General features: G+C 38.7%; 1 protein-coding gene across 1 annotated transcript; it reads right to left on the bottom strand.

Moving 5' to 3' along the window:
- Positions 1 to 2,699: 2,699 nt before the first annotated feature.
- On the bottom strand, positions 2,700 to 15,494 carry LOC138942734 (uncharacterized protein PF3D7_1120600-like). The gene is made up of 18 exons (XM_070313202.1): positions 15,288 to 15,494; positions 13,590 to 13,753; positions 13,078 to 13,347; positions 12,565 to 12,749; positions 12,262 to 12,498; positions 10,189 to 12,177; positions 9,828 to 10,121; positions 9,396 to 9,720; positions 9,066 to 9,254; positions 8,473 to 8,744; positions 8,083 to 8,231; positions 6,881 to 7,987; positions 6,643 to 6,786; positions 6,407 to 6,523; positions 6,138 to 6,299; positions 5,848 to 6,048; positions 5,506 to 5,711; positions 2,700 to 4,908 (listed from the first exon to the last, which is right to left on the bottom strand). The coding sequence occupies exons 1-18, from the start codon at positions 15,492 to 15,494 to the stop codon at positions 2,700 to 2,702; spliced, it is 8,427 nt and encodes a 2,808-aa protein (XP_070169303.1).
- Positions 15,495 to 17,014: the final 1,520 nt, after the last annotated feature.

Genomic DNA, 17,014 nt, shown 5'->3' with positions numbered 1-17,014 from the left:
GAAAAATTATTAAGAGACGAATACACTCGCGTGTATATCTGTGTGTATCATTATTTTATATTATTTTTACTTAAGAGAATTTATTACCTAAAACTATATTATATGCATATTATATACATTCCTCATGATGCATTCCATTTATTGCTGTTTATCGAATTTTCCGCTCATCTTGTTTATCAGCAGAGCAAATTAACGTGATCCACTTTAGCGACATATTACAGATAATTGCGTTGGAAAAATTCGTCGGCACTTTCAGGATCGAATTAGAGAGGATGCCATTACGCTCCGGAAAATGTTTTCTTAAATAGCATGACCGTAAGACCCAGTTAATCCGGATTCCGGAACAATGCGGGATTTGAAACAATTGGCTGCGAACGAACGAGTATCGGGAGACCGGGTCGCTGCCCGGCAGCCGTGAATAATCATGACCCATAGTCGGATTCACTTTTCAATTAAAGGTCCCGATTTGCATTCGACTCTACTGCCGTTGATCGGAACGCGCGACCGAACTGGGAGGGTCGACGACCGGCCGCGCCATCGAAAGTAGCGAATAACGAGAATGGCGATAAATCGATCGAACGTGTCAAACAATATGTCCTTATCGTGGCTCGAATATCCCTGAATATTGTCACGCGGTATTGCGCGTGCAGATCATAGTTACATCTCACTTAATAGAACGGCGATGATGAAAGTTATTATCATTAACTCGGCATTTATATACGTGTGTGGAAATACATTTTAAAATATATAAATATAAAATAATATAGTTAAGAATATATATAAAAATTATTCACATTTTAATAAGTAGCATTTAATTAAAAATATGTCTCTCTCTTTCCTCTCTCTTGATACTTCACATTTAAATCATATTATTTTATTGAGTGCCAATTAGCATCGTTGATTGACTAACATATTATTTCCATTATTTCATATAATCAAATATTATTATTCAAAAATTAATGTTAACTACTTGATCTCAAAATAAAATAATCTAATTATTTTTATGCAGTTTCTCTTTTCTCATAATAATTTAAAAAAAAATACAATATCGTTATATTGCAATATTCTAATATATATACATGTAAAGATTTATATATAAAATAAATGGAACATAGTGCAGAATTAAAAGAATAGTTTCGTAAAATAATCGCCCTAATATCCAATGGCAAAAGAAGAGATTGTCATGTTTCTATAAAAACTAATTATACTACGAGCAGAATTTGACTTTGTCATAGCGTCTCGTCTTCGCGTTTTAACCCCTATTAGTGACCCAGACCGCGGTACAAAGGTCTCGGGCGCGCGACAACCTAATGTTATGTAAAAATATCCACGGCGCCCGGTGTGTATATTAATGCCGAAGAAGAACGAAACGGACGAGTAAAGGCGCGGGAGAGGAACCACAAGCAGATGTTCCAGCCGAAATATCTAAATAAATCCAGCTCGCCCTTAAAATCCCAGAGTCGAATAAGTAATAACATCTACGGCTGTGTCCCATCCTCTCTCTATCTCTCTTTCTCTCTATTTATCTATCTCTCTCTCTCTCTCTCTATCTGCTTCTGTCTCTTTCTCTCTCTTGCTCTCCTTCTCTCTCGTCTGCTTTGCCTGTTTCGCTTGCATAAACGAGCACGTCCGATTTCGAGACTTTAATTGGCCGGAGGGAATTCCGCCGTGTGGCCTTACTTTACGAGGAAACTTTCGAAATATTTTGAGCCGGGCCGGGGTAGAAAGGAACACGCTGCGTACACTCCTTTTCCGGTTACCCGGTAAGTCGGCGAGATTGAGTCAGCATAGAGCGACCGCGCGCTTTTGAAAGATTTGACTTTTATCGCGTGAATACATACGAGACGGTACACTTTATAAAAGTCCTTGCGACAACATGTATTTTGCGTAGTATTTTTTATTTTCTTCATTTTTTTTTATTTCTTCGAGCATAGTTTGTACCATGAATTAATATATATTTATTCTATTGAGAATTATATCAAAATTATGATAGTATCTTGATTACTTTATTAATTGATTTTCAAAGTATTCCGGGAGCGCAAATAAATTAAATCTAACTGAATGAAAATGATAATAATACTATGAGACAAAAGCTAAAATAAAGAGAGAGAGAGAGAGAGAAAGGAGTTTTTTTTTTTATCATTCCTAGCTTAAAAAATATTTTACGATTTTCTACGTTATAATTTATATCGAATTACTGTAATTTAATAATAAATCAAGATGCAACATTCGTATGTCAAAGTCTCTCAACTTTTGACACGACCTGTTAATTTAATTATTGAAAGATAGCGCCATTAACTGCACTGCAGAGGTGGTCTTTGCATAGATGGATTAACACGAACGGCGATGCAAACACGCGACGACACCGAGTTCATCCCGGCCGAGCTAGGACGATTTACGAGGTTTCACAGGCTTGTCTGGCGCGTAGATACGGCGAATGTGTCAATTACGATAACGCGCATCGACGATTTATCTGATTTATCCGATGAAATTATTTAGACGCTCATTGTCAATTATCGTGTCGCAATTCAATCTGAGAGCGCAACGCGATATAACGCGATGTTACAAAGTATTTTTTTTCGCGCTTGGAATTCATTATGTTACTTTGCTACGGTTCTCAAGTTGCTCGATTTTTTCCCATATTGTATAACATATTATATAACATTTTTAGCTGGAAAGAAATTATTCGCACCAAGTTATTAAATTTTTTTATTGTTCAAAAGATTCGCTTGCTCTTTCGATTTTGTTTCATTACTTTCTCTCGTTTTCCGTGTACATTTCGTTTTGCTGTACGAGAAATAATTTTTACGACTCGCGAGAGCTGGCTCGTCCGTTTGCACGAGAAACTTTCCGTGCACGGGACTCGACTTCGAGGTCTTGCTTGCTAAATTATCCGCCGGAAAATCGACGACTTCTTCTCCTGAGGTTTTCAAGCGAAACCTTTTTCGACTCGCGAGTCGTCGATTCGAGTCGCGAATCCGCTCTTTAAAGGGGCCATACTCGAGATACGCTCCCGCGGGATATCGATACGCGTCGTCGTCTCTCCTGAGAATATTCGGGACGAAATGAAAGGTCGGCGAGTCCTCGTAATCGTCGTAATATCGATAAGATCTGACCGGCAATCGTAGACCGACTTCGTTGTAGATCAGTCGATCGTCGAGCTCTGGATCATTGCGAGATCGTGATATTTCGCGGAGAGAGAGTTTACGATTATAATCTTTTGGCGCAAAAGGCACTTCAAATTCTGCAACGTCGTTCCATCTTTTGTTGTTCCTTAGTCGAGGAAGTTTTCGAGATTTGAGAGAAATTTTGGGATTTACTCGTGAATCTTTTGACTCCGCTATCTCAGACGCTCGTTTTGTTTTCCAACGAATTTTACGCGAAAAACTATCATCGTCGTCGATTATTCTTAATACAGGCGAGATATGAAATATTTCACCGTTTCTCCTTCTGCGATGTTTCAATCGCCGAAATTCGCCACTATTTAAATAAGCATTTGGTTCAATTTCGACATTTTTGATGTTATTTGATATAGGTGTTTTCTTTTCTATTAAACGAACGCGTGATAAAGCACGATCATCATAATGCGGCGAACTTTTTATTACCGGCAACAACTTCCATTCGACGACGTCATTCGACCATTTATTATTTCTTAATCTTGGAAGCTCCAAATTATTTTCGGGATCCAGGTCACTCGGTCCGTCTGACTTAGCTACATATTTTTCCCTTAATTTATTTCTCGAAAGATTATCATCATCATCATCATCGTAAAACAAGTCGATCATTCTCCAATCTGCGACGCCATAAATCCCCTTTTCTCGTCCCTCTCGTCTCAGATTTTTCAGCTCGATTTCAGGATCTATTTCTTCGCTTCGATAGTTCGCCGCTCGATTTAATTTTACAGCGTTATCATTCGCTTCTTTTTCCGCTGCCGAAACTTTCTGTCGCTCCTTAGAGACTCCAATGTTCGCGTCGCTCGTCAAGTTTGCGAAGCTCGTACTTCCGTTCGTCCTGTCAATTTTTGTCTCGCGATTTATAGCGCAAAGTTTTCCCTTAACCTGGTTATTGGCTCCCGCGTTTACAACTAACTTTTCTCTCGTGCTGACTTCCGCAGTCGCTGTATCAATTGCAGCATTGGTTTTATTATCCGCGAAAACATTGATCTTATCCTCCACCAACTTCAACTTATCCGTATCCTTCGCGCCGTTATCGCTGTTATCGTAACTTGCTCTCGAAATTTTTCCCGTTTTGTCACTACTGGCCTCGGATACTGAATGAGACTTATCGAAACGATCTGTGTTTCTGATGGTTGATGTGACGCGAATGATGTCCTCTCGCTTCGTCCTGGAACTCGTCTCATCGATCGGCTTATGTTTATCTCCTTCCATCAATTTCTCGAAACGTTCCTTCTCCCTTCTCGTGCCATTCCTCATGTCTTTGCCAAAGGCGACTTCCTCCAGTTGTTCCTCGTTCTCCTTTCTCCAAGCTTCCCGCTTGTTGAGAAGTATCACTTCGTCCTCCAAGCGATTCTTCCCCTTTATTGGTAACAAATTGAGCATCCTATCATTTTCGGTCATGTTTTTCTTATCGGCCAATTCCCGTTCTCTCTTCTTCTTCTTCTTCTTCTTCTTCTTCTTCTCTGTCAATCTTGCATCAAGAAGATCGAACGAATCGTAAATCGTTGGCTCCTCGTAGCCTAAATAGAGAGAATCCCTTCCTTCGTGACTCGCACGCTTCTGTCGTGATTTTTTGTATCCCGGCGATGATCCTGCGCGATTGTGATTACTGCGATGCTTCCTGTGCTTTCGCTTCGTTTTTCTATTATTTTCGTTCTTCTTATAATTACGAAACTTTTGGCGCTTCGTTTTGCGATATTGCTTCGATGGGATTTCAAGACTACGCGTTTCTCTGCGATGAGTGTGGCCTGGAAATTTTTAAATATATTTATATATATATATATATATATATATATATATATATATATATATATATATGGAGCAGAGAATAAGTTTTTATTAATTCTTTGGAAAAATATATAAAGAATAAAAATACGACAAAGTTACTAAACGAAATAGTTTGATCGCGCTAGTATCAGAAAATAATATGGAAAATAATCGCCAAGCAAATATTTCACCGTGCAATTTTCGGATGAGATATTACGTGGATATAATTACACGATTTTAAAAGTTTGGCCGAGGCCGTCACGTTTTTTTTTTTTTTTTTTTTTATCGTTTCGACGCAGAAATAGTTTATCGCCCCCCATGGTATTTAGACCGAAAATATTTCCGATATACTAATTTTCCGATACCATAGTTGAAGAAACATCGCCAGTAATATTTGTTTACTGCATTTCACACCGAAATTTTAATATTTATTCTTGAGTAATCAATTATATTATTTTTAAAAGGCATCTTATAATTGATAAATCGTGAAATGTATTGCGAGAGACATGACGTACCATCGTGATGCTGTCTATCTGTCACTTTGGGTGCGATGTTATTGAACCGAAAAAAATTATGCGATGTATCGATTGGCAAAGAGAATGCATCTTTTGTCATGGAATAGTTTGCATTAGTGACATTGGGCATTGCGCTCTGATACCGTAGAATATTTCCTGTTCCAGCTCTAGCTGCTTCAATAGATACCGACGCAAGCTTTCCTTTCCTTTCTCGCTCTTCGATATATCTCAGAAGTAGATTTAATTGACGAATCTATAAATAATTGTAATATTCTTTTCTGATATAATTTCCTATTATTTTTCTAATATCTCTTGTTTCATATAAATTGTTGATTACACACACATCAACAAATAATGATATATATTACAACTTTTTAATAAAGTCTTACCAAATAATCGTGGACTGTTTGGACCCTTGTTTTCTCTTTTGCCGTCAAAGCGTTATATTCCTTTACTAGAGTATCCAATACTTTCACTTTTTTCTGTAAATCGTTAATATCTTCTCCTTTGGAAGTGTTGTAAAATAGGAATTTATGTCCCAGATTCTGTTCCGGAATCATTTCCTGGCGGATTAATGGCAACGGTGGTACCTGATTTAAAAATTACTACTTAGTATTAATCAAAAAAAGTGTGACACACGATATGATTGTAATACATATTTAAAGATTATGGAATATACTTCTTCCAATGGTTCCTCCTCTCGATCCACTTCCAGCATCCACCCTAAAAATTCTCGCATATTCGGCGATAAGGAAACGCAAGTTTTTCTCTGGACTTCGTTCAGAATTAACTTACCGAGAAGCTCCTTAATTCTTTTCATCATTGTTTCCGTGTGATTCGTCTAAATTTTTTAACATTTATTTAAGAAATACAATAATTCAAAATTATCAAAGTTTTTTTTTTACAGAGAACACAATCAAATTTCTTAAATTAAATAATAGTGATTACTTCATTCTCGTCAAGTTTTTGCCGATAAATATCACTCGCCGTTATCACGTCTTCAGTTTTGTAATTGCGTCGAAGCCCAGGACCAAAGACGTTTTTTAATTGATCATTGTTTTGAATCTATACGACATCTAATTATTATCCATGATCTTTGCATATAAATGTAAACAGCATAAATCTTTTTTATGAAAAAGAAAAAACGTTAGCTTTGATATCGCGCGACGCGATTCTTTACTTGCCTGTTCAAATATCTGCTCGACGATTTTTCCAGCTAGCTCACCGTGAAGAGCGACGTCGATCTGTGACTCGTCGTCGACGTTGTCGGCTGCGAGGAGCAGCGTAATTTCCTTTCTTCGCGCGTTGCCCTCTTCCGGCTTCACTGTCTGAAAAGTCATCCTTAATTCTTTTCTCTTTTTTAACCCAGTCGCGCGATTTACTACGCGACGATCGCCGATCGCCGATCGCCTTTTCACTCACACTCCGATCCTCCGCGTTCTCGTAAAGCACTTTTTCACTCGGTGCCTCCTCGTTCACTCCCCGACGAAGCAGACCTTGCTCGGCCGTTTTACTTTTCTGGATTCTGGTGCGTCCGGTCAGAGAAGACGCTTTAACTTTGCTCTTCTTCTTTGGCTTCAAATTGTCTCGATTAGCGTTTCTCGACACGTCAGATCGATGCGTGTGATGTCTTTTGTTTCTACTCGAAGACGGATGTGAATTATGCTTCTTCGCATGTTTCCTTGTGGATTGTTTGTTCTTCTTACTTTTTTTTTTAGAATTTTCTCTCTTTCTCGAATCGATTCGAGGGATCTGCGAGTATCGATCGAAGTCTTGTATGTCGTTATTCAAATTTGTGGCCGCGTATTCGTTATATACCCCGTCGGATTGATCCTCGAGAATATTTGAAAGTTGAAAATGATCGCTCAGAGTTTTGTCCGCCTCATAGGAATTGCCTTGATTCCCGCTCACGTCGTCATAAAACGTGCGATACGAAGCAGCTGCCCTTCTGACTCTCCTTGTCTGATTATTTACGTATTTTTGTTCAGCAGCTTCAAGATCTTCATCATCATCCATAATATAAATTGTATTCGTCAAAATCGGCTCTTGAATCTTTTTAGTACTCCACTCGGATGTATCACGATGAACGTTGAATACATTGATTAAGTCCGCAGTTATATTATTATACCAATCATGCGAGATCGATGAATTATCACGAAAAATTTGCGAGGAATTATAAAGTTTAGAATTTATATTGGTTATATTTGTCATATCTAATTTGTTATCTTGATCGTGAGTTTTATTCGAGCCAGAAATTATTGCTTCGTCTACGGCCTTCAGTCCTCTGCCAAGCCTGACTTTCACATCATTATCGTCGAAATCATCGTGCCAATCCAAAGATTCCACAAACGACTCGTCCAAGTCTTGCGAATTAATCGCCGCTTGTTTCTCCGAATTTACATTGCGCTTCAGCACTTTCCGCGTCTCGGACTCGATGTATTTTCGATTTTCGTACGGAGAACCGGAATCTATGTTGATCCGCGACTGTCCTGTCGCACTTCTTTTGAGAAACGGATTATTCTGTATAATCTATATATATATATATATATATCAGTGTATCATTATATTTGCAAAGAAATTAATTATATTGAGATTAATTATATTGTGATTAATGATAACTACACGCGTACTTTAGATACACTTGACTCGGTACCGACAGAAAATATTTGCGATAAATTTTCCTTCGTAAAACTACTCTGTTCGAGGCCGTCTTTAAATATATTATCCGTGACTTTAAGCGCGAGATAATTGCTCGTCGTAGTAGTATTCGAATCTGCAACTATCGAGCAAACATTTCATAAAATTCACATATATTATACTATAATTATATAAGCGTTATAAAAATAACGTAGCAAATTAAAGATTGTAAACATGAGACGTTTAAAAAAAATACAAAAAGTAGAAATAGATCTGCGATTAAAATAAAAATCGATATAAAATGTCCAAACACTATGCAGATAGGTCTAATTAAAATAAAGATAAGTAAGAGATATTTGATTGCACTTAATATTTACTTGTCCAGGATGTATTGAACAATTGGAAGTTTCTTTCTTCATCGTCGTTTTGAATTGAGCTGAAGAATCTATCGTCCAATGGCTGTAATTGAGAGGGATTTGTGTCGAGTTTATTATCCGATTCATAGCGCAGTCTTTGATCGCCTCTGAGGCGGGGTCCGCTCTTTAATTCACCGTCAGTCCAATCATATACGTTCTTTAATTCCTCGTATAGAGATTCGACATCGTTCGGATAACTTCGATCCTTCCCTTGATAATAATAATCTTCTGGTCTATATGAAGTAAACTGTTAGACAATTTGGAAGCTTGTAAATACACAGTCTTAACAAATAACGTTTCTAAATTTTATTTATAAATTATTTTCAATTAAAACATTTAACGATTGACTGTGGATTTTTTAAATATAAACAGAAATAATTTTTTTATATATAAACAGATATAATTCAGAAATATGACCGATTAAAAATATGCAATTTCCGTGAAAATTTAGATTAATTAATTATATTAATAATTATATAAATAAAACTTTCAGTTTCTTTATATGTATGTTAATTTTATATATATTTTGCGATACGATTTACAAGCAATGATACCGTTCATTTTCAAAGTCTTGGTAAAAATTTTTCCAAGCCTCTAGCTCTCTGCTTTGCTCTAGGATTTTGATAGGCTGGATATCTAACAAAATATTTTCGATAACATCAGGATTCTTTCTACGATTATCGTTTAATGCCACTTCTGAATTCTTCGGCAAAGCCATTCCGTTCTCAAATGATTGGTCCAACCTATCAGACGTCTATTTTTTGGTCATTTGGATCATAATATTTAAAATAAAAGATAGTTTAAAATATTTATTCGTTATATCGTTAATAACAAAGTCACGACAAGATATTATCACTTATAACTCACAAATTAATTCAATTTACCATTTCGGTTTCAAATCTGTCGATTTTTCTCCATAAATATTATTCCTATAATCTTCGCTTTGACGAATCTTTCCCGAGTTTTTCTCAGTCGACAGTTGTTTTCCCTTACTCAACGCATCTCCGAGGCTTGATTCTGACGCACCGGATGGCTTTTTGTCTTTTTGATCATTTTTTAAAGTCTTATTCTTACGTTCGCCAAGATCGATAATGATTTGCTCCTTTGGCTCTTTATTCTTTGCCTTCTCGCGTTCCTCCTTCATCACCGCCTCGGCGTTCTCGTTCTTTTTCTTCCCTAAATCACTTGGTTTACACGTTGTTTTATCTTCTGCAGCTAATTAAAATATCGATAGACGATCAATTTCACAAATTTTTCTTTTACCACTATATTTTATTTATTTTAATTCTATTTATTACGCTTATATATAATCTTACCACGTTTCATCTCCGATCTTTCATCTTCGATCAAAAATTCATTATTTTTATTCCGAATTCCCTGCTCATTTATTCGCGCATCGCTCTCTTGTTCTTCATTATTATCGTCATAATCATAATATTCGATCATGTCTAACATACTACGTTTTTTTCTCCTGTAATCGCTATCCTTATTCTTCTTCCTCTTTTCAAGCTTTTGCTTAATTAACATATCGATTTTAGCCCTCGCAGGATCGATTCGATGCCTAGATGAAATTCGTCCTCTTCTTTCGCTTTCCATTGCTCTATCATTATCTATAAACGCATTACATCACTTTTACATTTGCGTTACTTTTGCTATAAAAATCTCATCAATTTATACCTTCCATTACATCCTCTTCACTATCACTATAATTCCCTTTAACTCTTTCGACATTTTTATACTCTTCATTATTTTCTTCTTTTTCATCGTGATTTACTGCCACTTCTTTTCCGACCTCCACATTCTCTGCTGCATTATTGGATTCAAGATTCTCAAAGGAATATGTAGATCGTTTGTAACGAGCATGATGATTTGCGTCGGACATCTGAAGATTACAATTATTTTGCAACGCAAAATTTTCTTCAGCGTTATCGTCGCGTTTGACTGTAATTAAAATTTCTCCGGAATCTGCAGAATTAATGATTTTACTTTGCTGCCGATCCTTGTCCATAACATCCTCGATACGACTCTCAATCGTGGAATTCAGAACTAATTCCGTGCTCTTTATCAAAGAATCTTCAATTTCGGTGTCGACAGAAATCCATAATAATCTCCTCCGTAAATGATTATCGGACTCGTGATACTCGCGAGCCTCCGTTACAGTTTGCGTACCCTCCTTTACATTCATAGTCTCATTTCCGTTTGACCCGACAACACGAATATCGATTCTGTCGGTATCCGAATTTCCATTCAATTTATTTGCACTACTAGTCGTCGCACTTAGAGACGGAACCATCTGTTGCTGCTTTCGTAAATCATTGTCTACAGTCATCGAAACGAGATCCTCGCGTTGATCTTTCCGAATTATCGATTCACCGATCCCGGACGCGTTTACACTCGCGACTTCCAGTTTCACCGTCGCATCGATAACGAGATCAATCGAGCTCGAAGAGACTTCCCTTGCATTTGCATCCGTTGACTCGTCGCTGTCATTCGTTCTCCCGTCTTCTCTCATTCGCCTTAACAATCTCGCCTCTGCCTTCTGCTTTTGATACGAACGCTCTCGGGGCTCAAAGACTTTGATCACGCCGGATATCAGTTCGCGGTTTTCCTTCCGCGTCCCGTTAGTCTCGATCTCTTCTCTTTTTGTAGCCGCGATTGTCTCGACGCCGTGGATTCTCCGCGATTCATTTGCTGCCGTGTCGAAGCCGCGCGACGTATTTCCCTGGGGAAACTCCGCTCTCGCGTCCTTCGATTGTCCGTCATCCGTATCGAGTCGTGATTTTTTCCACGCCGATAATTTTTTCTCATCGCTTATCCTCTTTCCCGCAAACTTCCGAGAGTCATCGGCATTGCTGTTCGTTGAAAAACGTATTGAGTCTACGGATGTATTCAATACAGCAAACTTCTTTCCAAAATCAAGCGAAATAGTGTGTTCTTCCGCTGTATCATCGATATTTTTTGGTATCTTTTCAGTTAAAGAATGTCGATCGAGTTTCTTCGAATTTATTTTTAGAACTTTATTCGTGGCGATATGTTTTGGCGAATGCGTTTGAAGATCGATTTTTACAAGAAAGAGTGATGTATTGTAGATGGAATAATTGTTCAAGTTAGGTTCTGTAATCGAAAGATATCTCAATTCAGAAATATTTACTTTGTCAGGTACTGATGAGATAATCGTTAAATTAATAAAACGATGGTTTAAGAAAAATCTTTTATCTAAAGAATACTGCGAGTCGGAAATGTTTATCTTACTTAAAGTCCTCGTTAAACTTTTTCCGTCGTTATCAAGATAATCAGAATACAATCGTGCGACGACTCCTTTGCTTTTTTGCATCCTGGTTACATTTCCAAGAGCGTCTTTAATTATCCGAGCTTCACGATGACTTTTATTTTCAGGAACATCTTTCTGATTATTTAAATCAGCGATAAAGCTCCTTCTACTGCGCTTACAGCGATCATGTAATTCTTTCAAATTCTGTTCTCCAAGATATAATTCTCGAAGTTCTGCTCCTTGAGAAATCCTCGGGTCACTTTCATCTTCACTGCTTACATTTTTACCTCTGTTAATCCTCCATATTGTTTCTTTATACGGATGCTCGTCAAGATCTCTTTCGAAATTAAATATTTTGGCTGACGATCCTGGCTGATGGTCCCACCAGCTAGATTCTTTTAAAAACATTGATCGTGGTAAAGACAACACAATAATAAAGAAATATTGTATTAATACTAACATAAGAATAATTTTTTTACCCTTCGAGAGCACATTCTCTTTCTTGTTACTTATCGTCAAATTATTCCTTAAATCTAACACAATCTTTTTTAACGACTCCAACGTCAGTGGTGTATTTTGCGATTTTCGGTTTCTAATCGGCGAAGATTTCTGCAAAACGCTAAAATCATCTGCACGCATTGGATTGTATAATGATATGACTTTTAATTGATTTCCTGTATCATCGTCGTGTAGTTTTTCCTCATCCTTGTTCAAGTCTAAGAAACCGTATTTTTTTCGTTCTATTCAACATTAAGTTAATAATTTTAACGTTTTAATAATACCAGAATTAGCGAGAAGTTCTCGAGCAGAGTTGTAATCACGAAGCCATGTACTCTCACCGTTAGTCACTTTGGGATTCTCATTAGAATTCGACCAGTCACCCGAGGAATGGAGATCCTTCTTTCTCGCCCAATCCTTCAATGGCTGATCGGCTATCGCTCCTCCTTCGTAGACGCTTCTATCTAACCTACACTCAAGAGTGGAACGAATTTCTTTCTATCTGTCGCGAAAGACATGTGCTGGCTGTGAGAAATGTCATTAAATAATTCAAATCGCGAATTAAATTTATAACTGACAAATTGTCAGATTTATTATTACCAATTTTATTACAATAATTGAAAAAAAATATAATTTTACAAAAATTTAAAATAATATAATATAATTATTTTGATTATCCTATAATATTATTGTATTTTATCAAAATTTTGATAGACATTCATACTATTATTTTTAATATGTATTACACAATGTAATTGGTTAATTAAACGTTAATACAATATTATTCCATCGCTTACATATAAGGAGATGGATAAAACATGTCGAAATCAGCGTTATCGGCCTCTCTCTTAAATGTCATATCGTTATCCAGATAGACTCTCTGAGGGATGTCGGGCGTATTTTCCTCCCCGTATTTCTTCTTCTGCAGCATCCACATCCTTTCATAATTCCGATCGAAGCCTCTCTTGCCGCGTAACCTATTTCTATAACCGATATCGGCCGATTCTAGGACATTCTCCGTGTCGACGGATACCGTAGAGTGCCTGCATTTTGTATATTCCCCCGAACTGGACCAGAAATATCCGCGTTAAATCATTCAATAAAGATGAGAATATTTCTAAATTGCTTGTCGAATAAAAGTACAGATCGAGATCGTTGAGTTGAATTTTTACCGATCGAAATACAGGTTTCTCTAAATTTAGCGATTAAAAATGTTATAAAAATTAAATTAAAAACTTATTTATTGTTTGATTTCATTTTTTATTCACATTATCTTTTTCTTTCGCGCATTAAAGTAACAAGCTCTTACTCATCTAGCCGAGTTATATGATTAACACGAGGGGTAACGTGATCTATCCACTTCAAATCGTTCCGCGCTTTCAGAACGTCCTCCAGAAATCTATTTAGAGCCGCGCTACTTTTCTTGTCGCTGATCGTCGCGGATTCATTCGCGTTGCGATTTCGAATATCAACCTGTGTTCAACAACAACAATCTCAACAACGAATGGTCTTATCAATGTATCGATTTATCGACGCTTTCACCAAGCGTTAGTCGCTTAGTCCGCGGATTTAAATTAAAATATCTCGGGGAGCGAGAAAATTAACACTTACACGCAAGTGCACGGCCACGGGCTGCGAAGGGGTTTACAACGCGTCGGCCCATGCAACGGCATTCCTGTCGCAAAGACAGCGGAATGTCCTGTCGTTGACAATTCCTTTCTGCCAGCTCCGCCGCCGGCACTTTAGCGCGTTATAATAATACCGGGCGTTCCGTATATAACGCATCTCGTATATGTACTATTTCGTTCCTTTTTCCGACGCGGGCGCACGGCCAAGACAATGGTCCCTACATCCGGGAGCCGCGGGCGGAGGATGCGGTATTATTAAAAATTCACTCCCTCCCCCTAGAGCGGCTGAAGTGGCCTCTGGCAATCTGCATCTCATTCCCGTCGGGCCCTTGTGCCATCAGGTGGCTGGCAGCTAGCGCGTACGGAGGAAAAGGGGTGGAAAACGCGAGCGAGCGTCGCGAGGCGAGACGGTCCCGCAGTTTCGCGGCGGGACCCGACGTCGCGGTCGGTTTTCGCCGAATAAAAAAAGAATCTTACACTCAATTATACGCGGCATTTAACTAAATAAAGACTCGCTGTCTTCCGTCTCATCCACAGCCTCCCTTTCAACCTCTCTCGCCCCTAAGGTCTCTGTCGGCGACTGGAATTCCTTTTATTAAACTGCCTGTTTTTGTTAGTTAAACGACGTTTAATTTTATTTTAAAATATGCATAAGTTTTATATATATTACTGCATATTGTAAACGTGTATAATAAGCAGTATATGGTATAGTAATATGGATTAAATGTTTCTTAAAAAATATTGTAGCGTCACTCTTTTTCATATATTGCAAAAGAATTATATATGAATTATATCTTATTTCTTATATAATTCTTTCGATTCCGTTTTCTAATTGTTCCAAGTGTTCCTGTACCAATCAATATTGCAATGCCGTTTTCGAGTTGCTTTTCGTAGGTTCTCCATCAATCGGCTTTTGCGGGATTCGGGCAAACCAAAAGTACGGCGGGCATAATCAATCACGAAGCGTTTTCGGCCGCAATACGCGGCCGAAGAGAGGAACGGTAGACGACAGTTCGCATAGTTCCGAAACGGGAACGGTAATATCGCTGGCCCGGGGCGACCAACCCTTTGTCATTTTGTCATCCGACGTAAGAACCGGAAAGCCGCGCTACGAGAGCGTCACTCTGTGCGTCTCCAGCCGAAAGGAATTAACGCCTGAGATATTAAAACACGCTTGAAAACAGAGATTTGTCGTCGCGCGTCGCTCTCAGCCGGTCCGATATCATTTCCGTTATCATTCGCGCACAACTCATTCTGTAATATCACGCGTCGAAAATACTTCTTCGAAAGAATTATGTCGAATAGAAAAAAGCAATTCTAAATTAATTGATACAATATCAAAATAATTTTAATTAGGTAAATGTATTTTCAATTTTTACTTTATTATTTCCACGCTGCTGTGGAAGGATGGTAGATTTTTTCAAATTCTTAATCGAATCGAATTCCTCCTTCGTGTACGTCATTTTATTTCCGTTGCGTTTATTAATTTCCGCCGGGGTAGAAATGATGGCAAACGTAACGTAGAGCAGAAAGCACATTCGAAGGCAAAATAGCGAGGGAAGGAACGATCTGGCTACTTGTTTCATGCTGTAAAGTATTACAAATTAATATATTATTGCAAAATCATCTTTAGTATTAAATACTTTATTCTTGAGACAGTCCAATCCATATAATATATAATATTTACATTAAAAGAGTTATTAATATAAAAAGATGTTTGAAGAAGAGGAGATATATCGGAGATATCGATTGTTCGACGATTTATACGAGTCGAAGAAATGGGGCAAGTCGAATTCAATTTAATGAGAGCGCCCAAGCGAATGAGAGGGAAAGAGAGAGAGAGAGAGAGAGAGAGAGAGAGAGAGAGTTCGTCACTTCATAAATCCGCTCGCGAAATTGCGCACGCGTATATGTATGCGGAGCCAGGAGTATGTAACGGGCTATTAAGTCTCGATCTCGGGAAGGCATTAATTTCACGGCCGCGCATAACTTTCCTGTCACAATTTGCATTCGGCCTGGGCTTCTCCTTGGAGCGCGCGGCGGGAAATTAAAAACGTCCGATCGTAAAGCCTCGAAAAAGAGGTAAAATATCACCGCCCTTCGCATTCTGAATCGTAATCAGCCGCGAGAGCTCTGCGTCTCGTTCGACCTCTTCGCGCGAGGGGCACGTGAGGGAGAGAGAGAGAGAGAGAGAGAGAGAGAGAAAGCCTTCTTGTAATCGGAAAATTCGGCGGAAAAATATACCGATTATATCTGTGCCCCGCGATATCGAGAAAAAAAAAATATCTCCACATTCGAGAGAATTAATGTCTGCTTGTCGTACGTCTCAACGTAGTGGTTAATCACTCGAGAAGCGATATCCAATCGCACGCGATTGCTGGAGACAATCATTCGAGTGTCTTCATTTTCATTCGTGCCCGATAATTCGTGCCGTTCGCGAGCTCCCCTTATCCCTCTAAAAGAAAAACCGCGAAGAATCGCCATTCACTAGAAGCGCAAAGAATAAAGACTTAAGCGATCGTTTCGTCCTCCAGTGATCGCGCGAATGTGAAGGGGAAACCGGGGAAAGATTTCCGAGGAGGGTCGCTCGCTCGCCGTAATTTCTCCCGATGGAATGCGAGTCTGAGAGAGCCATCGCCAAAGTATTCGTTATAGGCGAGCGAACGGTGGAAGAGTCGGTTATTTTTGTCGTTTCGTTGAGGAGAGATCGCGAATAAAGGAGCGGGCTAACGAAAAAACAACGAAGGTTGGCGCCCGGGAAAGGGTGGAGGAAGGGGGTGGAAAAGGGAAGAGCGGCGATATAATGTACCGCATAAGAGCCATTAGGTTATTAAAAACAGTGGTCGCTAGATGCGAATAATGAACCAGCTGGCTGGTGGCCACCGAGGGGCGCGACAAAGGCGGAAAATTAGCCCTGATAACTTCACGTTTGAATGCGGGGGAGGTTCGGGTGCGGAGGGGGAGAACGAAAGGAGGGAAAACGAAGCGCGCTGGTAATCTCGACTCGCCTTTTCCTGTGATGACGGGCTCGTTCCCGTCGGCTGTGCGTTTGCCAAGACATCACGGAGGAAGACGGTCTCGATTTCCTCGAGCGTGACGCTCGCGC

This window comes from Polyergus mexicanus, unplaced genomic scaffold, assembly GCF_030449975.1.
Source record: "Polyergus mexicanus isolate NDT 795.1 unplaced genomic scaffold, iyPolMexi1.0 SCAF_23, whole genome shotgun sequence".
Classification (NCBI taxonomy): Eukaryota; Metazoa; Arthropoda; class Insecta; order Hymenoptera; family Formicidae; genus Polyergus; species Polyergus mexicanus.
This window is presented reverse-complemented; position numbering and strand designations above follow the sequence as displayed.

Coding starts and splice junctions, on each gene's coding strand:
- LOC138942734 (XM_070313202.1), bottom strand. CDS start 15,494: ATGAAACAAGTAGCCAGATCGTTCCTTCCCTCGCTATTTTGCCTTCGA. Junction 10,122..10,188: donor TGAAGAGGATGTAATGGAAG/GTATAAATTGAT, acceptor ATGCGTTTATAG/ATAATGATAGAGCAATGGAA. Junction 6,300..6,406: donor AAAAACTTGACGAGAATGAA/GTAATCACTATT, acceptor TAAAAAATTTAG/ACGAATCACACGGAAACAAT.